Consider the following 26,101-nt stretch of genomic DNA (forward strand, 5'->3'; position numbering starts at 1 on the left):
GTTTCAAATACCATATCGTATCGTACCAGCCAATATATATAGTACCGATCATTGGTCCAGTATAGGTACTGTTATAACTGTTTCGTACTAGTTCGGTACAGGTATTATAATTGTTTCGTACAAGCTCAAATACTGGCCATACCGACCGATATTTCGGCATGTACCGACTTATGTACCGGCTGGTATTTCGGTCTTTACTTCTTTTTTTTTTCATTTCTTCAAATTGTAAGTTCATTTTTTTACCCCAATTCAAATCAAATTATTTATAATTTATATATATATATGTATTTATGTATAATTTATTCATCTATAAACTATTATTTTATAATATAATTTATATATCTAATTTATTTTTATATAGATTATCTTAAAATGATATATAAAATAATATTAATATCAAAATATTTCATTCTAATTTATTTGATTAGTAGGATATTTAAAACTTTGGTCATAACTATCCCCCACACACACACCCAATGCGATAACCAGCTGCAAGTAACCATATGCTTCAAATTGGATAAGGTATTCTGCATTTATTTTTTGTTTTATTACTTCCATCCATGTACGTCAGATGCGCAGAAATCTCCGAATGTAGCGATATTTTGTCGAAAATATAATCACCAGAAAAAGGAGATCAAAGCCGCCTAATTTGACGGGCAATGCTGTTACCAAAACTCAAGAAAGTAAAACGTAGAGTTCTAAATCGTCACACTTGTAAGCGGGCGAAGAAATGAAAAAGAGTTTTGTTATATAGAAGTAAAGTCGTGTATTAATCTGTATATTAATATTGATTTATTTATATTTAAAATTTAAATTAATATTATTTTTAATAAAATTTATTTTTTAACCAATCATATTAAATTAGTACACAGATTAATACATAATTATACTTATAATTATATTTTTTCAATAAAAAATCACTCATCTCGGTGATTGGTATATCTTAAGAAATAATATTATATTCAATTTTGTTTCGTGCAAATATTTAATAAAAAAAAGAGATTTCATCATAAATGTATAATCTTTTTATAAAAATATATTTTCCCCGAGTTTTATTTCTGCACGTAAGTTCATGACAATATGCCTGAGCCTGTCTGTGTCCCTTACGAGTTGCATTTGTTACGAAGCAATTTATAAAATAATAATAATAATAATAATAATAATAGTGGAGATTGGAGAAGGATGTTTCAAATCCTTATCCAAACTTAAATGATTTTCCAAGTGAAAAATATAATAGATATTATAGTGCTTGCTAAGACATTTGCCCCCAATTAATTGAGCAGATGAAGTGTCAACTTTCCGAGCCAGAATATGTCTGGTTATGCACCTGGATTGAATTAGACATTTTTGCCCGAAGAATATAGAACTTCGGGTCAAGAGCTAAAAGGTAAGAGGTACAAGAACGGGTTCGAGAATTTGGGCTGCGCATTTAGAGATATACCAAGAAGGAAAAGAGAAAAGTAGGTAGCCACCAAGTATTTGGAAAATGGGGATTTGGGCTGGGTAAATGGGAGGCCCGCACAAGCGAGTTCTGCAAAGTAAGCAGCGTCAACGCTCGGCCAGCCTATTACCCCTCCAAAAATTCTTGCGCACGTTAATGTGGGCGCGGCGAGCGGCTCCCACCGCTCGCTTTGTTTTCCTTACTCATTAGTTTAAGGCAGTTTGGTACGTGGTAGATAAGTTATCTTTATAGTGCTCCAACCGGACGAGCTTTCTTGCTTTGCTCCATGTGGGACTGACCATAAGGCACGTTAGAACGGCACGTGCTCGGTTGAATTTGAAGGACCACTGAGACTATTTTAGCACACGTGGAAGATAATCTTGGCGATCATTTCACACCAAGTTTTCAATAGTCACAAAAAAATGATTGTATTTATATAGCTATAATAATATTGGCGGTCACTTTGATTCATTCCCTCAAATCAATAAAGCAGTAAGAGATATACAAGCTGTCTTGCGCCTAAGAAACTTGAAACAATAGTGAATTTTGTGGTGAATTCATCATTCTTTGGCGTATCATCAAATAATTAATAAAAATCTATAAAATATTTTAAATTTATTTAATATCATATTAAAAGATTATGAAATAACTAAAAAGATGACCAAACATAGCAATTTTCATATTGAATTTTGAGAAAAGTCGCAACATATTTACCGAGAGAAGTACATTAGAACGAAATTATCAATAAAGGAAGAAGCCTAAGAGCATTATCATTGAAATAGTCATGTAAATAAAATGCTTCAAATGGTTATTAGGAAAAAAGTAACAAAAAATGGGCTGCATTGAATTAGCCATGTATCTTTAGTTAATTTTAGCTACAGTATATCCAAAACAAAAGTCATATCTGATTAATACTGTAGAAGAAGGATCAAATTTATATTTTATTATTTTTTCGAAACCCTCTCCTTTCTCTCGATATTCTCTCACCCAACTGCTTCTCTTTTCTTTCCCTCTAAATTTTTTCAATCTTCATCTGCTCCATTGTCTCGCTATGTGTATAATTTAGAAGTTTATGGCTATTAGCATTAGATGTGTTTATGGTTGTTAGCATTAATTGACCATTGAAAATATGATTTTTTAACCAATAATTTAATTAGAATATTACTAATTAACATATAATAGGTAAAATGGTAAAATATGATAAAATTAAATAAATTAAAACAAATATTATTTTATTACTATATAATGAATAAATAGATAACCCAATATAAGAATTTGATGTGAATGGAATAGGCAAAGTCAAATTAGTCTCATATTAGCTAAAACAAAGGTTTGACTTTGGCTATTCTTATGAGAATGCTTTAAGAACAACTTTCTTGCTTTAATTAGAATTCAGGCTAGTCTTTCAGCCACCACACTGAATCATAGAATGTCGCCAATATGTATAGAATGCTGTGGTCCAGTTCAAGTTGCACTGGCGCCAAGCAAATGCCCAGTAAGTTGGTTCCCTGGCTACCTTACCTTTTCCTATAATGAGTAAGGATTTCCATCAGTACTCAGTAGCAGCCATCACCGGCTTTCCTGCATCATTCTTGCAGTTACAGATTGTCCTCCATGGCAATTATATCTTACATTTACAGCTAGCAGCAAGATCCCGTGAATTATAAAGTCTTTTTACTACGAGTGTGCCTGAGCATGCTCAGGTCTGTGTGTGTACTCGTAATCCAGATGTACAAAGGCACGCTCAATCTCAGGCAGGATCTCGAGCTTCTCCTGTAAGGATTCGCCAATATCATGAGCCTGTTGCAACGCCATGCCTGCTGGCAAGACTATGTCAACCTCCACAAAGTAGTGAGACCCAAAGGTATAAGCCCGGACCGTATCGATATGCCTTATGGCCTTGTGGTGGTTCCAGCAGAGGTACGTTAGTTTTTGTAGATATTCCGGGGCAGCCGATCTTCCCACAAGGGAGTTCACATTTTCCAAAACAGTCATTGACCATGTACGGATGGTGTATAAAGCCAGCTGCAGCAAGTCCAAAGAAATATGTAAGTGCAAGGCTGCTGAGAGAAAATAATGAAATGCCAGCAGCACCATGTCGTTACAAAATCAGCATCGATGGGTCGATCCAACAGTCTTCATGGTGACAATTGACATATTAATCAGACGATTATCACAGTTTTCTAAACATATTTCTTCAAAAGAATTATAAAGGTAAGTTACTGATCACAGAAACAGAGAAAAGTGTACATGTGCGACAGCCTTTTATCTATTCCCTAGAATTATTTGGAAACTCCAAGAACGACCCAAGATGTAGTAGCTTCAGTTATATGTAAAAAGAAATGGTATGAACGGTTCCTTCAGCATCGTGCAAGTCTGCAAGCACAACTCTGTGTTGAACAAACAGAATTTTGAGACAGAGAAGGTACTTACAATGATCGCTCCAACGGGGTCCAGCCAATCATCAATATAATTTGCAAGGAGAGCAGCAATGAGTCCAATGATATTGGTGATAACATCAAAAAAGTGATCCTGAGCATAAGCTTTGACAATCTCATTAGTGAAAGAACGGCAATAAATGACCAGAACGAATTTTACCAAAGTCACAGAAAGCATAATGCCAACAAGCCATTGCTCTTGCTTCTTGGTCAAGCTGAACTCATTCTCCTAGGAAGCACATGAATATTGAGAAGTAAAATCAGATGCCATTTATGCTCAATCTCAAATATATCCAGTAATTCGGAGCTTATTGGTAAACATAGTGAAACATATCTGTGGAAAATGGAACTTTTTAACACATTAGGAATTCTACAACACCCACTTACATCAGATAAAAGTGTGCGCATCGACTCCAAGATAATCTGCAGTCCAAGAGTTGCCATGACAGAGGCAAATACGAGGATCCCCTGCAAATTGTCATTGAAACGTATCAAAATCTATTATATTTAGCCTTGGTACTTTTTTGTTATGGAAAATTTATAAAAATAAAAAAATAAAAAATAAAAAAAGAAAAAAAGAAAAAAGAAAAGAGAGAGTTCTAAAGAGAGGTTGATTAGAATAGTACGAACAATATAAAATGACTGGGAGATCACGCTACTGTTTTAAATGCTTCAAAAAAGCATTCTAGGAAGAGATTGATGTCACCAATAAATAGCACACTGGTTATTAGTTTAGAATGTACTGCCCAGTATCAGATAATCAAAACCAAATGGGGAGTTGTGCTAGGAGACAAAGTATTTAAGCATGTACCAAGTATGTAGGCACACATGTAAGAACATAAACCTCAATATCAAACTTATTTAAGAACCAAAAATAAATAAGGAAAATCACATTTTTTTGCCCACAAACTATCACTCACATTTCATTTTGCACCCAATACTACAAGTAAAATAATCATGTTCAGTATAAACTTGATAAGCAAGTAAATTAGGTTATCACAAAGTCTAATTGTAGGATGACTAACCAATGGTTGCATGCGTTTCTTCCCAATAGGATATTGATATGGGTTTGGTGTTTGCATGGAGAATGCAGTAAACCACAGGATGAAACCAGATAGAAGATCGAGAAGTGAGTCCAGAGTGGATGCAATGATGGCTAAGGAACCACTTTGTACAGATGCATAGACTTTAGCTGCAAAGAGAACCATGTTTGCAACATTTGATATTCTAATGGCAAATGTTTCACTTTTAGCCAACTTTTCTCGCTCTTCCTGAAACCATAACAATAACCCGACTTCAATTTTAAGTCCAGGGCCAAAAATAAACAAACACAAACTTAAGCACTTGGAAATGTAATGATCTTACGAACTTTTGACATCCCAGGAATAAAACCACACTCTGCTAAGGCATCCATTTCATTAAATCCCTCGAGCATTTCTACCTGCTGCTGATAGTATTCAGCCACACTGTCTTCGGGACCTGAAGCCACCAAGCAAAACAATCGAGAGGGATTCACATGATGTCTGCCAAATGTCAATTGTGAGTCATATTACTTGAAGAATCAGTCTAATCAACTTCACTTGCTCAGTTTCTCCAAGTTTTTATAACTAACCAATGACACATAAGCTATGCAAATTGTGAATTCTGACCCATTTTACTAGGAAGTTTGTAACTTCTATGCAAAATGATTTAAGAGAACCTATAATTGAATTCTATCACGCTGAACTTTTAAGGCTTTTTATGGAGTTTGGATAGGAAAATTTCAATCCCAGAGATTTTTTGTTTTTGAGATTTTTTTATATGTTTGTGAAAGCGGTGAAACCCCACAGAAATATGTTTGGGAAAAGAGAATCTTTTAGATGTGTGTTTTTATGTGTTCGTTGAAAGTGTTGGAATCTTTCTAGGTTTTTGTAAAATTTTTTTTTTTTTTTTTTTTTTTGGTGTCTTGGAAACCAAGGCAGCTGAAAAAAGGAAAAGGTTTATTTTTTCTTTCTTTTGGGAGATTGACACCAACAACTCTATCCTAAATGACATTTGCTGGAAAATGAAAACTTTTTCTTGCCAGAAAACAGAAATATCTTGGAATCCAAATATGGCCTAAACCTCTTGAACCTATAACATGAAAAAGATTTCTGTTATTCAACCTTAGTAGCTTATACGATAAGATCTACGAGCCAAATATCGTTCTTTTGGTGATATAGAGGATATAGTACCATACATGTATAAACACGCGCAAACACAGATAGGCAAAGTGCAATGATAACTTACAATCTCAATCAGTCGGGAAGAACCCGAGACAGCCAAACAACCAACCAGCTCAAAAGCAAAGAGGACCGCCGGTATAAAAATAAAAATAAAAATAAAAATCCAAGCCTTCTTCAATCAAGGAAGATTCCAAAAATTACTCAAATGTTTCCTCGGCCACATAGTTGCTCTTTTCACAGTGAGTTTGCTTTTCATCTAATACTCCCAATCTTCGACCCAAGCAACTAGTATCACACATAATGTATGGTAAAGCAAACTGAAGTTCAAAACACCCACTGCCTTTGTTTTATGCACAACAACATACACCTGGTTCATATACATTTAAATACACATTGAAAGTTGAAACGCTAAGAATCAATTAATTCCCACTGCCTGAAAACCAAGAATAAAGTAAATGCAAAAATAAATAAAGCAATGAAAGCTGAAACGCTAAGAATCAATTAATTCCCACTGCCTTAAAACCAAGAATAAAGTAAATGCAAAAATAAATAAAGCAATGAATATAATACGCCGGAGAACACCTATAAAATATAAAATATCTAGTCGCAAGTATAATTGTGTTCCAATTTACTGTGATTAGATAAAAAATAAATTTTATTAAAAGAATGTTAATTTAAAATTTAAGTACGAATAAGTCAGTATTAGTCACATGATACAGTGCAGAACGTAACCATATGAAAAATTGGAAATAACACCAAAACAAGTAAACTTCCAACGGACAAAACAAATGGGAATAGAATATTGGGATTGCAGATCAAAATAGAAAGATCACAAGCCAGAAGTAATAGTAAAAAGTACCTAAAACCCCAAGGCAGTCGTGGAGTCCACGAGGAGGCTTTTTCTCCTTCTGCTCTGGGCATAACTGTAACCCGTCGAAGTTCAACCGCCAAGACCCGTCAACAATGTTGGGCTGAGACAAGAGCGAGCGCTCCTCGTCTTGCTCAAACGTCACAGGCTCCAACATTCTCCACCACTCAGAACTCGATCAGGGAAGATATGGAAACGGCTGTTGTGGCTGCTAGAATCTGAGATTTTCGAACTAGGGGATGTATATGAAAGAGTGCGAAAATTGAGAACAACAAAACAGTAAAATACAGGAAAAAAAACAAGGTGACTCGCTTCTAATCCACGCGCCTATTTACTGGTAAAGAAGAGAATAGCGTGGGTTTTGAACGGCAATTTGGAGCGTGGGGGTAAGGCTGTTCGGATTTGTTGACGTGTGGAACCGTGGATGAACGTTGGACCAGTCACTAGGGACTAGTGAGGAAGTGAAAGTGATGGTGATGGTGATAGTAGTGTAGGAATTTTGTACACGTGGACGGGTTAGGATTGCGTGAAAGCGAATGTAAGATAGATAGGACGGCGACGTCTGCGGCTTGAGCCTGAGGTGTGCGGAGGAGAACGACGGACGGAAATACCCGATGTTGGATGCTATGGCGGAGGAGGAGCGTTGCTAATCTATGTTTATGTCGGTGACATTATTAGATGCTATGGCGGAGAATTAATAACCCTTTCAGATCAGTTGCATTGAGGATTGATGATGTTGGAAAGGAGAATGCTAATATGTCTTGTAATTTTATATTTTTACTTTTTAATATTCTTTTTAATTTAATAATTAATAAAATAATTATTAATAGATTTGTATATATCTTTTTCAAATTATATTTTTACTTTTTAATATTCTTTTTAATTTAATAATTAATAAAATAATTATTAATAGATTTGTATATATCTTTTTCAATATTTAAAAATAAGCCCAGCGATTATTGGCGGCCGACCCAGCTGTGGGGGCAGCTTTTGAATGATAATGGGCTATTCTCTAAGGAAAAATGATAAATTACGGATTATCATATAATCTTTGTACAAATGAAATTGAAGCTGATTAGGGAAAAAAAATAAAATAAAATAAAAAATGAAGGTATGTTTAGAAAATTAAATATGATTACATATATTAATTTTATCTTTAAAAAAACACATATATATTAATTTTAAATAGATTGACAACGACGATCCAATAATCACTTGCAAATTTCCCTCTTGTTCGGTGCCCTTTCGTAAGGCTCCAGATGTTGATGACTACAAATAAAATTTTTCTGGTATAAATGTCTTATATTCCGTAAATTTGTTATCGCATTGTATAAAATGAATAAGAGGAAAATGAGATTGGGAAAGAAAATTATATAATATGAATAATAGAATACAAATTACAAAATATAATACAATTAAATGGTGATTAGATAATATAAATATAATAATTGTTGGATATAAAATGATATTAGATCAGTACTAATGATTATAAAAATTAAATCTCTATAATTATAAAATTAAATTAAATTAAATTATCGCTCCATTTTATATCTTGCCACGTTTGTCCATTTCTTCAATCCCTCTTCCTTTATTCTCGCTGTTTTGAGTTTTTCCCGAACTCCAGGGCGGCTCAGTTCCTTTCCAGAAATCGATGGCTTTCTCAGCTACCTCTGGGCAGATTTGAGTTCACGAAGCCTTCTCGCTCTCCTTCGTCGGAAAAGGTGTTGGATAATTACAGAGCGATGCTGTTCAATCACAGCGATGTTTTTTCTACGGATAGCAGGCTTATACGAAGGAAATTCGTGTAAGATATTAGCGAATTGAAGGTTATTTCACTCTGATATCAAAGAAGTAAGTTGTTTTTAATTGGAAATGATATTTTTATCAGTAGAATAAATTACCCTGATACTTCTTATAAAAATAAAACATTCTGATACTGAAAATTGGCACATCATAGACGAGCAATCATTTCCCCTCGAATTACATACAATCCCAAATTTTGTGGAAAGGAAAATACCTCAACCATTTTGGTTACGCAACTAAGTTTCGTTACGTTGTTTTACATGTTGCCCAACAGATGAATAGTAGTTCTATAATCTTGTTCACTTTTTTTTTTACTGAAAAAATGTTTATTTTTATCTGTTTGCCATATATGTGGGTGATGGTGATGAATATCACAGAAGATCGTAAATGAAATGCAAAACTTGTAAACTATGTGGATCTTTCCAAGTCAATTCGGATGATTTACGGCAGTTAAGGCGTTTTTGGTGATACACTATATGGATCTTTTCAACTCAGTTCCTTGCATGGAAACTTAATATTTGCAGTAAGTATTGCTTGCTATGTAAAGTGTAAACTTGATGTTACCCTAGTAATATGTTTATATGGCCTGTTTGGATCAAGTTGAAAGTTTGGAAAGTCCTAGGATTTGAGCATAAAGTAAGGAAATGGAAAATACTTAAGAGAAGTGAAAAGTCATTGTGCATAATTTACAGATGTCTTTAGCAAAAAATTTCCATACTGTTCTGCAAATACCCCCAAGGGAAGTGTCATTTATACAAACCAATGCATGTAAAGTATTTTAATTTTTACATCTCAGGGGAGAAACCTTCAATTCATTTGAAGCAAATCTACCCACAGAATGTAGTGCATAACTCGTGGTTCCTGGCAGTAACTTCACATTGGCATAAAGCCAAATGTCCAGTTGTGTCAACTTAAAAAAATTTTGCATGTTGGGACATGGGGTTTCTCCAAAGGGTTTCAGATGCATTTTTCAGCAGCCAGGCATTTAGTATCTTGACCATCTGGATGTCAATTGGGATAGAGTCTATACTGCCGAACCACTAGAAGGAATAAATAATGCTTCCGAGCAAGAACTTGTGCTTGGAGGAGAAGTTTGTAAGTGGGGTGGAAATAGCTGATACATCAGTTGTTCGGCAAACGATATGACCTTAAGCTGCAGCAGCTGCAGGTATGCATATGTGGATAGTAAATCATCAATTACAACTTAGGCATTCAGAATGTAAAACTTGTCTATTCGTAATTGTTATTTCCCTTTTCCTCCAGGTTTCTCAATAGAGAAGTGGTGGTGATTTTTTTGAAATATTTTGAGAGGGAAAAAGAGAAGATAATGTGTTTGTTATCATTGATGTGGAAGTTGAAAATGTGAACTGGTTGAATAAGCAAAGCCATTAGTTTCATTGTAATTTAAATTGTGAGGTCGTAGAGACATGATATATACACCAACAGACACATGTACACGCTAAAAGGTGTTCCCTTTTTTTAATTATTATTTGAAACATTAACCAGTGTTTTGAGTTTTCGCTGCAATGCCCAAGGGTGAGCAAGTTCATCCCACGTCTTCATTTGAGTTGTTTCTCTTATCTTCAACTTTTGCAATTTATAGATGCTCATATTGATTGTCTTAATATTGGATGCAATTTTTCCATTGTTTTACTTTCTTGGCTATTATTGGCTCTTGAGAATTGCATTTGACTCCACTTTGTTTCCTATAGGGTGCTTGTGGGGCAGGAGAGAGGACATGTACCACAACTGCATCACTCCGGTTGCAATACTTCAAATGTCTCTTGAATAGGTGTGGGGTTCAAGCCACCCCAATGACTAGCAAGAATGCCTAGGGCCCCCCAATGGTCCAGGGTCATGCTTTGATCGATAAGATTCCTATCAGGAGCGAGTTTGAACTCTGGCTGTGTTTTGTACATGGTACTCAAAAGAATGCAACCAAATGGAAACATCCTTTCTTGAGTCCATCATACTGTATGGTAATTAATTGCTGTTGAATTGTTATTTCATATGGATGGGTTTGGAATCCTGTCTCATTGGCTTGTGCGAGTTAAGATCAGTATCGACTGTGAAGTAAAATGAATAAAAAATATGTCACTGGTGATGTGGTATTGATGATGCTAATGCTGTTTTGTAATTTTACTTGGAATAAATAAATCGATGTATTCAGTTTTTTTTCCATCTCAAATTATCAGTTCCTGAGCAAGAGTTGTGAACTCGTAGATATTTCTACTGTAGTCCTGCAAATACGATGGATGATTTTGGGCGTCCATAAAAAATGTCCCTGATTCATTCGGGATGGGAATTTTCTGGCTTTTTTTGTTTCGAACAAATATTGTCTGTTCTGATTCCTTGTAGGCTGAAATTTTGCTTGGCCAATCCTCATCGCTCAAACGTGACCAATTTTGTCTCTTCCCATGTTACACAGAAATAGTGCCCCAACTTAGAAAAGGTCCCCTTTTGACGATGTAGGGAACATTTGTGTGCCATGGCAGAGAGTCGAGTTTTCATGCGAATATTAGTGAAACTCCCTAAAAAGATGACAACCTAGGTTGAGATATTCTAATCTGCCATCATACTGTTTAGATAACCAGGAAAAAGACCTGCAGACAACAATGAATGCGATGCTCGCATGGCGCCCCAATTCATGTTCCAATTCCATGCTTCCGGAACCGGTTCTCTCGCATTTCCCCAAATTGAAATTGACTTGTAGTTTACACTTAGCTGACCAAACCCGCGTATGTGGCTACTGGCCATTGCCAAACCCTGAAGGTAATTCAAGTTACCTGTCTGCAAAGGCTCCATGTCTTGCATTTCCCCTTCTGCACTGCTGTCTTGCTTGCATTTTAGGGTGGTGAAAAAAGACTTTCAAAGTCGAGTGAGTGCCTTTACTGCTAATAAAATGCTGGGCCCTGGCACGTAATGAAAGACCCCCCCTCCATTGGTGAAAGTTAAATTTCTTTTTTTCTTGTGAAGGCGACCCATGAGTGTTTGTATTCAAAATATTATGATGAGTTGTTGTCATGCATGTGCTGAAAATGTGTTCCCTCCCATCATCCTTGCCTTTTATTCCAAATTCACACCTCTTGCACCTTCTCTATTCAACTGGCAACACATCAGTTTACGTGTCGGGATGTACACGTAAGTGTGAATTCAAGAGATTTTTAAAGCATGTAGGCCATGGATCATGAGTTAAGTTTTGGCATAGAGTGTTTATTTTCTTCTTTTTTCCCCCAGCAATTTGTACACATGGGAAACTAGGATTAGAGTTAGTATATCCAATGTCACTTTCCTCGTTATAAGTCAGAAATGCAGATAAATGGGTCCATCTATTTTAGTGTTTTTTCCTCGTGTAAATCCATATCTCTTGAAACGTTTACTATCAAGTCAATTAGTGCTTAGGTAAGACTAATAAATAATTCAATGCTGACAAAAAATGTCGTTTTCTCTCCCTCTACCATCAATCACTATTTTTTTTGGGTTTCAGACCTTCCTTCTATCTCTTATTATCTTATCTCAACATAACAATGTCATTTACTAAAACAGGTTTATACCAACTTTTCAGTTTTCTCCTCTCTCTCATCTTTTAAGCCATTTTATTTTCACTCAGATCTAAACTAAGCACTTCCAAATAAATTGTCCCTTTTGAAGAAAAATATGGATTCTATCTTCTACTTTTTTTTATATCAGGGTTGGAAGTTTCAAATCTAAATTCTCTAATTAGAAAAGCGGATCATATGCCATCAGACTATCAAACTCTTGGTATGAATTTTACCTTCAAGCAATATATCCTAAACAATTATTATTTAATATTTATTTAATTACTAATTTTTTATTCAAAAGTAATTTTAAATAAATGATATATTTACTTTTTTTTATTTAAGAAACTATAATTTTTTAGGTGAATATACTTTTTCAAAACATAAAATTATGATATATATTAAGGATGTGAACATAAACTCAAAGAAAGAAGCAAGTTAAATTGGTTCTCGCACGGTCGCAACAATTGGCAAAGGCTCCTTATTCCACCCACCTCGCCCCGTTCTACCCTTTGCTCAGCTTTTGCCTCCTTTTTTCCCTCTATTTGCTCTGAAGCTCTCTGTGTCTCTCGCACCCACATCCATTCTCTCTCTCAAAACTACGTCCCTTTCATGGCTTCCTTTACGTATCTCACTCTGTAAGTCACAAATCTAACCCACCCTCCTCTCTCTTTCAGCTTCGCAAAGCAGGAAAACAAAGCAGAACAAGAAAACAAAACCCTAGAAATTTACACTATGGTTTCTTTCATGATATGAGTTTCTTAATTTATTTCATTTTGTTTTGTCTTGTTTTTTCGTGTTTAAGCATTTCACTTCAAGACTGAGACTAGGTTTTCCCCTTTCTTCTTGCTATTTTGCCAGTTAGATTTGCCACTTTCTTCTCTCTCCAAATTCAGAATGCTTGTTCCTTGTTTTTTCTGTTAATTTGCTTTCAATTTTCCCCCTCTAGGTTTTCTGCTTAATTGTTAATTTGCTGCGTAAATGTTGATTTACTATCAAGTTTTATCTGTCGCAGTGTGCATCTTATGCTTGATCTGATATGGGTTTAATTCCTCACATGTTGGTTAACCCCACCTTGCTTCACTCACCGAGGATAGTGTTTGAATAGTAAGGTTTCTGGGTTTGCTTCCGTTTTCACACTGAGATAGAGAATCTTGAACTGGGCATGGTGGGTAAAGAGGATGCCTCCAGTAATTCTCGGGCTCCGTGCCAAGTTTCTGGCAACCATAGGATGTTTCTGCGCTCGGCATCGTGGTCCTCTTCCCGTGCTGCCTCTCAAAACCCGGATTCTGGAGAGAGAGAATGCGGGGATCCAAATGGTAATGTAGGAAACAATAACGGGCAAAACCGTCGGTTTCCTGCTCCATTAACCCCGCGATCACAGCAGAATTTCAAAGCTCGGTCATGTTTACCGCCACTGCAGCCATTGGCTATTGCTCGCCGGAGCTTGGATGAATGGCCCAAGGCTGGGTCAGATGATATTGGCGAGTGGCCAGGACCACCTACACCAAGTGGGAGAGGGAGTGGGGAGAGATTGAAGCTTGATTTGTCATCCATCGAGCGAAACCCGGAGAAGAATGGCGGGCTTGTGAAGAGGGATAAGATCGCTTCCTTTGATAAGGAGTGCTCAAAAGTGGCTGACCACATATATCTCGGTGGGGATGCAGTTGCAAAAGATAAGGATATACTAAAACAGAATGGGATTACTCATGTTCTGAACTGTGTAGGTTTTGTTTGTCCTGAGTATTTCAAAGATGATTTTATGTACAGAACTTTGTGGTTGCAGGACAGTCCATCCGAGGATATTACTAGCATTTTATATGATGTTTTTGACTACTTTGAAGATGTTAGAGAACAGGGTGGAAGGGTCTTTGTTCATTGTTGCCAAGGGGTGTCTAGATCCACATCCTTGGTGATTGCGTATCACATGTGGAGAGAAGGACAGAGTTTTGATGATGCCTTTCAGTATGTCAAGGCAGCGAGGGGTATTGCGGATCCAAATATGGGTTTTGCTTGCCAATTGTTACAGTGCCAAAAGAGAGTTCATGCATTCCCTCTTAGCCCGAGTTCTTTATTAAGGATGTATAGAATGGCCCCACACTCGTCCTATGATCCTTTGCATCTTGTCCCAAAAATGTTAAATGATCCTTCCTCGTCTGCACTGGATTCTAGGGGTGCGTTTATTGTCCATATACCTTCTGCAATATATGTTTGGATTGGTAAGAACTGTGAGACCATCATGGAAGAGGATGCAAGAGGGGCTGTATGTCAGATTGTTCGGTATGAGAGAGTGCAAGGGCCAGTAAAGATGATAAAGGAAGGAGAGGAACCGGCTCATTTCTGGGATGCTTTTAAGCACCTTTTACCTTTGATGGAGAAACCGAGCGATGGTTTAGAGGCTGGAGAATTAAAAGTCAAGATTTGTACAGGTGACAGGAAAGTGGACTCCTATAATGTTGATTTTGAGATATTCCAGAAAGCTATTAAGGGGGGTTTTGTGCCTCCACTTGCGTCATCTGAGAATGAACATGAAACGCACCTTCCTGCCAGAGGAAGCAGTTGGAGTGTATTAAGGCTTAAGTTTGCATCTGGCGACATGAAAGAGTTTGTGGCAGCTCCCAAATTGTACCTCTCAAGGGTCTACTCAGATTCTAGGATGATAGGACATCCATCCACAAATGTATCATCACCTTCATCATCATTCTCTTCAGCATCGTCACCTTCATCATCATTCTCGTCATCATCGTTGTCATCTTCATCTTCTGCTTCTTCACCTCCTTATCTCTCTCCAAATTCCATCTGTTCAGATTCAGGCGCCAGTTCAAAGTACTTGTCAGAATCCTCTCTGGATTCACCTTCTGTGGCTTCGTGTTCTCTTCCAGTATCTTCAACTTTGCCTAACTTTTCTAACTTGTCCCTCGTGTCATCCAAAACTTCTAATGTTCCAGAAACTGTTGGTGTCAATTTGAAGTTGCAGCCTCGTTCTAAATCAACTTCTTCTGTCCAATCTAAAGTATTTTCACCTTCCCTTGCTGAACGCAGGGGGAGCTTATCAAAGTCTCTGAAATTGCCATTGATGGCTGATAATATGAGAGTGGCATATACCCCCTCAAGTTATATTGATGATCAAGTAGACGGTGTTAGGATGAACAATAATACTTGCCCTCCATGTGAACTAGATAGGATAGAAGATAAAGTTGACTTCAAGGATGCTGTTGATAGTGGGCTGGGAGATTTAACTAAATCCTGGAAAAAACATCCTCTGGGAAATGACCTGGGTTCTTCTGTTTCAAATGGGATGGTGGAAAGTGGGTCAGCACATTGTAACAGTATGCAACCTTTAGTATGCCGATGGCCCAGTTTAGAAAAGATTGCAACATTTGGTGCAACTGATATGAATTCTAAAGATGCTTTTGCTATTTTCTCTCCAGATTTAGGCAAAAATGAGAATAGAATATTATATTTTTGGGTAGGAAGGTCTTTCGACCATGATGCAAGCCAGATTCAATTAGACAGTGACATAGAGTTAGATGATAGAAAAGAGCTTGATTGGAAACAAATTGGTCGTGATGCTCTTAACCAAATGGGTCTTCCGAGAGACACCGCTATCAAGGTATTAAATCTTCATTTACGGTGTTTATGTTATTTTCTTCTTCTGTTCTGTGTATAATTTTTATAATCTTCAAATGCCTAGAACAAGGCAAGGTTTATATTTGCTTGTTGCCTTGTATGGTTTAGTCAGTTTGCCATATGAAGTTTTGATGTATTGTGGGACAGCAACTGTATTTTAAGCCTTTATGATTTAGCTCAGGTGGTATTAGACATGAAAAAATTGTTTTATTTGAAATGAAAAGATGCAGAATAACATGTTCTGAACTTTCAAGGAAACCTTGGTTTGAAGTGTCGGGATGTTTTTAAATGACATCTGAGAACCGTTGCTTCTAAATGGCCATATGTGAGTTAAGTTTTTTTGAGCAATTTATTTGTCACTGGTAAACTATCTATTGACCCCATGGATTGTTAATTCTTGCCTTGTGGTAAAAGCTGTTGCGATTGATGTGTGGGAAAGATTTTGGGTTTGAGCCAATTGGGGCTCAATCCTTTATAAGCTTTTAAGCCTTGGAGAAGAAATCTGTCGCTCGCAATATATTTTGGGTCTAATCCACTCTTTAAATTGGCTACATGACACATTGACAGGCAGTGGCATAAAGATTCATGCTGAAGTATTCTTGCAGTGTCTTATAGTTCCTCTAATCTGAATGCTGTATGTGGTTTATAAGCAGATTGTTAAAGAATATGAAGAGCCAATGGAGTTTCTTGCATTGTTGAGTTCGTTGTAGTCGCATAGATTCTGCAATACAATGCGCTGGTTCTTTCTCTGTTTCTTAGGTTGGCTCAACTCCCTGCAACTTTCTCGATAATCAAGATAAACATTCCCTGATAAAAAATCATTGAGGTAATGACTATGTGTCAAGCATCCTCCATCTAAATGCATTTCTTCTAGTTACCAAAGCACATGATGGTGTATCTATTCTTGTTGTAATGGGTAAAGTAGGTTTTCTTCAAGATTATTCTCCTTGGACTTTTACTGACAACATGCTAAATTTGTGGAAGTAAGGTCTCATTTAGATGTTGAGATGAGATGAGAAATTTATAAATAGTAATGAAATAATTTGTGAATAGTAGTAAAATAGTTTGAGTTAAGATGTTTTATTGAGTTTTGGAAAAAGAGAGAAAAAAAAAAGTTGAATAAAATATTATAAAGTTGAAATATTGTTAGAATATAATTTTTTAATATAATTTTGTTTTGGGATTTGAAAATGTTGAATTGTTTTTTGTCTTGTTTAGAAGTCTGGAAAAATTGAAGATTTGAAATTGAAAAAAGTTTATGTTTGAATGTTGAGATGAGATGAGACCATCTTGCAATCCAAACGGGGCCTAAGATGCTTATTAATTTCCAGGAACAGTTAAACTCAAATATAGTTAAGAGAAGATACGCTAGTTGTTCGATCATTCATTTTTTAATGAGTAATTCCAAAAGTACTTCACAGTTTTTTCATTTAAATTTCTAGTAAACGGTACATACATACCTACATATGTAGATTTATGTCATATAAGAGAGTTAGGTGAAACACTTGGTAGTTGTTATGCACGGCCATGGCCATTGAAAACAGCTAATTTTCCTTTGAGATGTTGCTGCTTGGCCACTGGTATTTTTGAAAACTGTACAACTGCCAATGGAATTTTCAACAAATTTGCATATGCTGCATCGATCTTATCTTGGTACATCTAATGGTGAAATTTTCAGACTGCGTTTCAAATTGTTGCCCTTGTGCTCACCAGCTGGCCTATGAACGGTCATAATTTTTGATGTATTGGGCTATCGTTCAGCCGGCCTGTTATCCCCGTCTTTCTTATTGGGATATTTTCCTAATGTTGTTTGCAGGAGGCTGCTTTTGAAGTTGGTGCGTGGCTCATCACCTGGTTGTACAGCATCGTAACACTCTTACTTTCATGTAACATTCATTTTCTTGTATATTCACACCATTAGAAACAATCTCAGAGGGTCTTGGCAGACAGAATAGATGCAGTTGATACTTTCTTTGCTGGATTCTCTTGTTATTATTTCTTCATTTGAATCGTCCTTCAGTGGTTAGTTATCCTCAAATTCTATGCGCAATGCTGTGTGCGTGTTACAAATCATATCACAATTTGTATTCTAGGCAACTCAAAATGCTAATATTGTGCTAATGCCATCCATCTTCCCCTTGATTAAGATATTGAAAAAACATCCTTGCCATTACCCATAATAGGGAGGACTGGGATCCAAGTCCAATACGTTCAGGATCCTCCAAAAGGTTATGTCTATATCGATAGTTCATTCTGTTTGGTCATAGGTCATGTATGTATATCAGCCATCATCTTCTCCGCTTGGTTTATATCCTGATAAGCTGCCATATTTGTACATGAGTTGAATTGATGTATCTCTGGTTTGAAAGCCAATAGAATACGTGCAATTGGCGTGTTGGCATGGCACTAAAATGTTGAGCAGTCAGTTTTATTTCAAGCACCTTATGGGAGAGGTCATACCAATATCCGCTGGCAATAATAGAAGGCAGAATTAACGCAAGTTTACTTTCTATTTAGATAAACTAATTAATTATGCTTTTTCTTTTACAGACAAAAAGGAAAAGCATATTGCCACACCATATCTAATCTGACTTACATGGAACACAACATCTTAAGTAGAAATCTCACAGATAATTTTTTTTTTTTCCCCTTAATTTCTGGATGAATAACACAGTTGTTGCACTTGGAACCCGAAGAAAAGACGAATAAGATGTAACGCTGCACGCCTTCATTTGGTCCTTTATAATCCCTCGTTTTTAATTGTCCGGGCAGGAAAGGAAGAGATCAGTCAGAACAGTCTTGGATTGCAGAGAAGCCTTGAGCAATTTCACACCCTATCAACAAACCAGACAAAAGGAACAAACCATTGATCATATGTAATTATAATAATGGCTCTACCATTATCCATTATTTTCCTTTTTATTTTTCTCTCTTCGATGATATAACTGCATACCAGAAAAAGAAACTACAAAGTCATCACAGAACTAGACTCATTAGACATCCACAATAGACTGTATTTGTGGCGAGAGGCAAAAAAATAAGTGACAGCAAAAGCAGCAATTGATAACATGTAGTGTGGTGAGAGGCAAATAAAGAAGCAATTGATAGCTGCAATGCCCAGAAAGGAAGGGATCGATAAATAGAATACGGTGAATACCTCATCCATACCCAACTCGACAACCTTCTCCTCAACAGCTCCAACTTCCTCGAGATTAAACTCTTTAAGCAGAGTTATACCAGCGATGGTGGTCATGGGCTTCACCTCCAGATCATCCATCACCATGTATGTGACCATCCCTTTTATATAACCGCCCTCAGCAGTATGCCCGCCACAACCGTTGATCGGATTATCATCCTCGATCCTATAGCCACTGCAATTGTTGCCATGTACTGACTGACTGGTAAGTTTCCTGTATGTAAATGGCTCATCGTTTGGCAAGAGGAGAGACACGTTAGCACCAGGAGCGACTACTTTGGGGTTTAAGAGGAAGTCTTTGCTTTTGTCATTGAGAAAGCAAGGAGCACTCAGATTTTTAACGCTGTTGTGGAGGCTTGGCAAACAGCCTACCATTCCTTCCTCTTTTAGCAGCTCAGCAACAGTTCCCACCGGCAGAGTCAAAATGCTAAAGAGGAAATCAACGCATTTCTTGTCTGCTTCAGCAAAAATCAGACGTTGCTTCTTTTTGTCTATTATCAACTTCAGGCCTACTTTGGTTGTTGCCATAATTTTAGGTAATTTCTGTGAATGATGATGAATCTTGGAATGGATTCGGTATGGCAAAGGGACCTCCTCCTTTGGCTTGGCTGGTTTCCCATTTATAGGCTCTCTCTCTCTCTCTCCCTCTCGCTCTCTCTCTCATGTGTTCAACGCTCATATGTTTTATTTTATTTTTTAATTTTTTTATTTAATAGTTAAAGAATTGATTATTAGTATATTGAAATTTTTTAATTTTTTTAAAATATTTAAAGATGTTCAAAAAATATATGAAAAAATGTAAAAATAAATAAATAATTTATACTAGGAAACATACCAAGTGGACAAACTTAGGTGGTATAGTAGAATTACCCTTTCAGAATGGGACTGTTGATTTTTTAAACTAAAAAGCTAGGTTACTATTTCTTTCATTATTTTAATGGAAAAAAGATATTAAACAATATTTTCTCACGCTAGACATAAATTTAAAAGATAAAAAATATTATTTATCATCTTCATACCTTACATCAATATATGATTTATCATTTTTATTCAGTTTAAATATATATATATTTTTATATCAATATGTATATTTAAATAAAATGATAAAAATAATAAATCACATCTTGATGTACGGTGTAAAGAATGAAAAGTAAAATTTTTTTAAAATTTGAGGTATTATTCTCTTAGTCCGCTTGGACACTGATTGTGTTGATTTCTTCAGTCTTGCTATTAGACAATTTTATCCATCTAACGTATTAAAAATAGGGTAGACTTATTACCCTATCACTACCCATTTACTACTTATAAAGGATTTGAATTTTTTTATTTTCTTATCATTTTCTTTTAAATATTTCTTTTAAATATTTTTTTAACATCCTTAATCACTAAGAAAAAATTAAAAAAAATAATTTTATTAATAATCACTTCCTCAATCATTAAGTTAAACAAAAAATTAAAAAAAAAATCAAATACAAAAAGAATAATAAATAAGTAGTAGGATGGTTGTAACTCTATCATATTCCTTAAAAATAGGGTAACGTTACATTGCCCCCAAATTTCCCCTAGTATATTTTAGATCTTATATATATATATATATTAGAAAACACATTTAAACAAAAGAAGAAATTTTAAATAAAAGCTTAGACCATATATTTTTACTTAACTAACATGTGATTTGTCATTTTATTTAATATTTAAATATGTGCGTGTTCAAATAAAATGACAAAAATGATAAATCACATATAGGTGGAAGTGTGTGGTTTAGACCTCTATGTATTTCTCTTAAGAAAATATACACACAAATTCACTAGTGATAATTTTTTTAACATTAAAAAAAGAAAACCTAAAATACACTCGGGGCAACTTGGGAGACAAATTGGAAAGGACAACTTAGTATTTTTCATATTGTACAGTGTCCACTATCTAGCACTTTTTTTTTTTTTTTCTAAGTAAGCATTTCATAGATAAACTACAGATTACAAGATACAAGAGTCAACGAGATGGGAGTCATCGACAATCATCCCAAAACCAACAAACACAACACTATTGAAAAAAAAAAGAAAAAGAAAAAGCTTTGGAGCTAAAAGAATAACTCTCACCCATTTCCTACAAGGGTTTTAACATAGTCTGATGAACAGACTATAAGACTACGGCTACAAACCATAGTGAAAAGTGTGTTGCAGTTTACTAGACTGGACTGGTTGAAGTAAACTTCTACGACTACTTTATCTTGATCCTTGGTTAGGGAAAACATAAATATAGAAAAGTAGCAATCGAAAAAAGGGCCGAATCGCCGGTGAAGGACCGCCACTGACTATGGAGGCGGGTGGGGCTCACACGTCACCAGTTACAAAAAAGAGATAAGATCTAAGAAATCTAAGGCCACTGATTCAGTTGATGCCGTGCGTGGCGGCAACAAATGGAAAATGTTAAGGCTATCGAGGATGTGTGCGGAGGATTTTGATCTAATTGTGTTTTTTTTTTTAACTTAATAATTAAAGGAGTGTCTTTTAATAAGTTTAATTTTTTTTAAATATTATGATATTGTGAATTCCTGTTTTGGCAACGATTTAGCAACTATATATAGGTTTGATGGATACTCGCGAGCCACCATTAATATTCATGATCATGACCCATCCAGCTTGTTTCCTATGACATGTGCTTTGCCTATGAGAGCTTCACGTGCATGCATGCATAATACATATGGTCTCTACTCTCTGCATCGATAGTATCTCATGTACTTATAACGATCATATTTTTTGCGAGATTAGTTCATTATTGTGGAAGTCTAGCTCTCACCATAATTCTTTGTGTTTGAAAGATTAGTCGACATTGATTTGGATGCATTGTTAAGGAGTCATGCATGATCTAGATCACCTCGACAATGGGAAATTAATTAATTCCACCATCTGTAATAAAATACGTGGATTAGTGTTTGGATTGATGCCTTCTGAACTTTCCAAATAGCAAGTGGGAACTCACCTGGATAATGCAAATTACTTTGATCCGACAAAAAGCAAGCAAAACAATATATAAACGAGAAAGCAAATGATCATCATCGATACACTACTTTAGCATAAATGCAAATTTAAAGGCAGCACTACTAGGATCAAAGTCATATAACTTTAAATAATTAAGCAAAAGATTTCCCATCATATATAATAGACTATGATCATGACTTCCTTCATAGTTTATAGGTCTATGGACTTTGATCCGTACCTAATTTCACCCTTGAGCAAAGTCTTTGGAATATTAATTAGCCACTTCCTTCAACTTCTTGAATTATCTTTGGTTTATATTCTAAAGAATCAGTCAATATTGTGGTTTAAATTGCTTAAAATCATTATAAGCCACAAGAATTTCATTCATTCGCCACCATAGAATTCTTATAATAATAGTCTATAATTAGTATTTTCTTAGATGTTGTCTAATATATGGACGAGAGATTATAATCATTGATAAAGATTTTTACATTTTTTCCAGTTGGATCATTGGCTTACTGATTATATCTATACAATCTCCTTATATTCTAATACTTAAATTTTGGATAAAAATGTTAGAAATCTTAAAAACCATATAGAGGACAGTCAACCGTAGACTTTGATGGATTGTTGAGGAGTCATGCATGATCTGTACGTATTTGGAAGTTAATTAATTCCACCCTATGTAATAAAATACGAGGATTAGTGTTGGGATCTAGGGGTGAAAATCGATCCCTTCGGTGCGGTTTTTGGGCAGAATCGCCGCCGACCGATGAGAGGGAAAATGGTGGATGAACCGACTGTAACCAGTCGACGGGGAGGAGAACAACCAGCCGTATTGACTCCGGCGGTTTACGGTCGGTTCTCGGTTCCCCTCCGACGACGTCGTTCGTCTGAGAGAGTAGAGAGAGAGAGTTGCAGGGGAGAGAGAGAGAGAGAGAGAGAGAGAGAGAGAGAGAGAGAGAGAGAGAGAGAGAGAGAGAGAGAGAGAGAGAGAGAGAGAGAGAGAGAGAGAGAGAGAGAGAGAGAGAGGGTTAGAAACGCAAAAACGGAAAGGAAAAAGGAAGAATACAATATGTAATATCTAAACGGCACCGTTTGGTTTAATACCAGACGACGCGGTTCTAATTTTTTTCCTCACCTTATAGACAAAACGACGTCATTTGGTTTAATAACAAACGACGTCGTTTAATCTGTGTGTAAGATAAATGTATAAGTAAAACGATGTCGTTCCACTTAAACTTAAGTGAAATGGCGTCGTTTTAAGTGTAATGACGTCATTTTATATTGATAAAAAAAAAAATTTTTAAAAAAAAGAGTATTATTATATCGGCCGGTTTAGCGGTTTGAGCTGGCTTCAAAAAACGTTGCCACCCGCCGATCGGTTCCTTGTTATTTTGAAAAATAGAATGCTAGGAAAATTCATCAATGTTAGAATTGATGTGCGCATAACATTAAGTAATGAGTAACTTCCAATCTTGTTTATAGAAGCATTCTCCAGTTTCAAATTTTTTATTGTGTTTTAAAATTTCATAGTGATAAGAATCTTCCATTTTCCTAATTTTATGTATAATTATGTATAATTAAGTAGCATTATGAATTATGAAAACTATGTAATATTATTTCAGGAATGAAACTTGCTTTAAAAAAAAAAAAAAAACAACTCTGGAGCAACTTTTTTCGTTAAAAGTATTTCGGATTTCCACTTGATCACGCGTATTAGCTGGAGGACGACAAAATGTCATAATCCATGACTCATGACAAAGAAAAGGGCAAAAAAGGAAAACCACTGGAAATGTAAATCTGTATAGATGTCAAAAGAGGGGATAAAAGACCTGTACGAGAAAGATGTAGGTGGAGAAAATCTTAACCATGAAGAAAAGAAAAAGATGTAGATGGTCAAGAAGAAAAGCAAAAGCAAAAGCAAAACTTGAGATCACTTTAAAAAAGAGAGTAAATACGGTGGTTTTAAAATCCATGATTCATGGCAAAGAAAAGGGGAAAAAAAAGAAAACCACTGGAAAAGATGTCAAAAGCGATAGGAAAGGACTGAGAGGGATAAAAGAAGAAAAAATCTTTTCAACCTCCAACACTTCAATATTTCACTTTTTTTTTAATTTTTATTATTTTATCTTTTATCAAATATTTAATATATAAATAATAAATAAAATAATTAAATTATTTTAAAAAGAATAAATTCAAAAAAAATATTAAAAAATTAAAAAAAATGAGGCATTAGAACGTTGAGAGGTTGTATAGCAAAACCCAAAGAAACAGGCTGGTGCTAAAAGACCTGTACGAGAAAGATGTAGGTCGAGAAAATCTTAACCAAGAAGAAAAGAAAAGGCAAAAGCAAAAGCTTGAGATCACGTTAAAAAAGAGAGAGTAAAATACTACCTAATAAATTACCAGGCTAGTTTCGTCTTACTGTTATTAAAGTTAAATACGGCGGTTTAAAAAATAAAATGTAATATTGTCGTAGAGTTTTTAACAAAAATTTCAATTAGGTAGTTTTTAAAAAATTAGAATTTCAGTTTGTAACCGTCTAAAGGTCTCTTTGTGGTCGTGTTAAGAAATTTAAGAAATATTTAAATAATCTAAAAAGTTTTTTAATATAGGTTGTTTGGGTATAAAATATTAAATACTTTTTAATTTCAAATAAATTAAAAAATATATTTAAGAAAAATTATCGTTTTGATACTTTTTACTCAAATATATTTTTTCAAATAATGTCAAACGTAATTTAAATTTTAAAAAAATTATTAATAGATGAAAATACCCTTACAATTTTTATACCATTATAACTTTCAAACTCTCAAATATATAGTCATAAGGTGTGTTTGGGAGTGATCTGATTACTCAACTACTATTTATTATTTTATCATTATTTTTTACTACTATTTAATATTTTATCAATATTTTTCACTACTAATCAAGTATCATTTGAGATCACCTTACTATCTACATACACCATAATCTTAAAAAAAAATCAAACAATCTTCATTTTGACATTAGAAATAATTTTTTTAATTTATTTACAAACAAATATAATATGTTTGAAAATATTTTAAGCATATGATTATTGACTAGTAGATAACTTTTTTATACTAAAACTTATTACTTAGGGTATGTTTGGGGTTGCGATAAGAGCCTTAAAAAGTGTTTAAATATTCTTAAAAGTTTTTTAGTGAAAAAATTAGGTTGTTTGGGTGTTACATATTAAAACACTTTTAATCATAACGTAATTCTAAATATTCTTAAAAGCTTTTTAGTGAAAATTTTAGGTTGTTTGGGTGTTACATATTAAAACACTTTTAATCGGAACGTAATTCGATTTAAAAAAAAAAAACTATCAATAGACGAAAATATCCATACTTTTAATATAATTACAACTTTCAAACTTTTAAGGATATGATTATAATTTAAAAAAATTCAAATAATTGTCATTTCTACCTCGTAAAGTACTTTTTTAATTTGTTTCCAAACAAACGTAACATGTTTGAAAGTGTTTTAAACATATGATTACCAAACAGTAAATAACTTTTTAATAGTATAACTTATTACTTAAGCTATAAGCTGTAAATTCTAAAATTATAAGCTATATTTCTTATCACAATCTTAAACATGCACTTGAGCTATAAACACTAAGAACCTGTTTGGGGTTGTATTTAGAGTTTTAAAAAGTACTTAAATATTCTTAAAAGCTTTGTAATGAAAAAAATTAGGTCGTTTGGGTGTTACATATTAAAGCACTTTTAATCTCAAATAAGCTAAAAAGTATGTTTGAGGAAAAACATCATTTTAATTTTTTTCTCAAACTTACTTTTCCGGATAATATGAAACGTAATTCGAATTTTAAAAAGATTGTCAATTAACGAAAATAACTATACAATTTAAAAATAATTATAACTTTCAAACTTTTAAGGATATGATCAATCTTTAAAAATTTAAATAATCTTCATTTCCACCTCATAAAAGTATTTTTTTAATTTATTTACAAA

The 26,101-nt window shown here is 34.7% G+C and overlaps 3 protein-coding genes and 1 non-coding gene across 10 annotated transcripts; 1 reads left to right on the plus strand and 3 right to left on the minus strand.

The window, feature by feature from the left end:
* Positions 1 to 1,509: 1,509 nt before the first annotated feature.
* Positions 1,510 to 1,661, minus strand: LOC122293863. Its single transcript, XR_006237376.1, has one exon. It is a non-coding gene; the product is annotated as a U12 minor spliceosomal RNA (small nuclear RNA).
* Positions 1,662 to 2,722: 1,061 nt separating this feature from the next.
* LOC122290223 (metal tolerance protein 11) lies at positions 2,723 to 7,572 on the minus strand. 4 transcript variants are annotated; one of them, XM_043097826.1, is made up of 6 exons: positions 6,943 to 7,572; positions 5,249 to 5,402; positions 4,905 to 5,150; positions 4,267 to 4,347; positions 3,875 to 4,108; positions 2,723 to 3,466 (listed from the first exon to the last, which is right to left on the minus strand). In XM_043097826.1, the coding sequence occupies exons 1-6, from the start codon at positions 7,002 to 7,004 to the stop codon at positions 3,119 to 3,121; spliced, it is 1,125 nt and encodes a 374-aa protein (XP_042953760.1). In that variant the 5' UTR covers positions 7,005 to 7,572; the 3' UTR covers positions 2,723 to 3,118. The 4 variants fall into 4 exon arrangements, with proteins under 4 accessions (XP_042953760.1, XP_042953754.1, XP_042953777.1 ...); XM_043097820.1 differs by having other exon boundaries at positions 5,249 to 5,358; positions 6,943 to 7,561; XM_043097843.1 differs by lacking the exon at positions 6,943 to 7,572 and adding an exon at positions 6,148 to 6,491.
* A 5,154-nt stretch (positions 7,573 to 12,726) lies between these two features.
* On the plus strand, positions 12,727 to 17,973 carry LOC122290247 (protein-tyrosine-phosphatase MKP1-like). 4 transcript variants are annotated; one of them, XR_006236337.1, is made up of 4 exons: positions 12,727 to 12,931; positions 13,309 to 15,906; positions 16,577 to 16,749; positions 17,740 to 17,973. XR_006236337.1 is itself a non-coding variant. In XM_043097863.1 (4 exons), the coding sequence occupies exons 2-3, from the start codon at positions 13,459 to 13,461 to the stop codon at positions 16,631 to 16,633; spliced, it is 2,505 nt and encodes an 834-aa protein (XP_042953797.1). In that variant the 5' UTR covers positions 12,727 to 12,931; positions 13,309 to 13,458; the 3' UTR covers positions 16,634 to 16,682; positions 17,740 to 17,973. The 4 variants fall into 4 exon arrangements, 1 of the variants encoding a protein (XP_042953797.1); XR_006236339.1 differs by having other exon boundaries at positions 13,391 to 15,906; XM_043097863.1 differs by having other exon boundaries at positions 16,577 to 16,682.
* Positions 17,974 to 18,414: 441 nt separating this feature from the next.
* LOC122290258 lies at positions 18,415 to 19,726 on the minus strand. Its single transcript, XM_043097877.1, has 2 exons — positions 19,081 to 19,726; positions 18,415 to 18,757 (listed from the first exon to the last, which is right to left on the minus strand). Exons 1-2 carry the CDS (start codon positions 19,645 to 19,647, stop codon positions 18,680 to 18,682), a joined length of 645 nt encoding a protein of 214 aa, XP_042953811.1. The 5' UTR covers positions 19,648 to 19,726; the 3' UTR covers positions 18,415 to 18,679.
* Positions 19,727 to 26,101: the final 6,375 nt, after the last annotated feature.

The sequence above is a fragment of the Carya illinoinensis genome, chromosome 1, assembly GCF_018687715.1.
Source record: "Carya illinoinensis cultivar Pawnee chromosome 1, C.illinoinensisPawnee_v1, whole genome shotgun sequence".
Classification (NCBI taxonomy): Eukaryota; Viridiplantae; Streptophyta; class Magnoliopsida; order Fagales; family Juglandaceae; genus Carya; species Carya illinoinensis.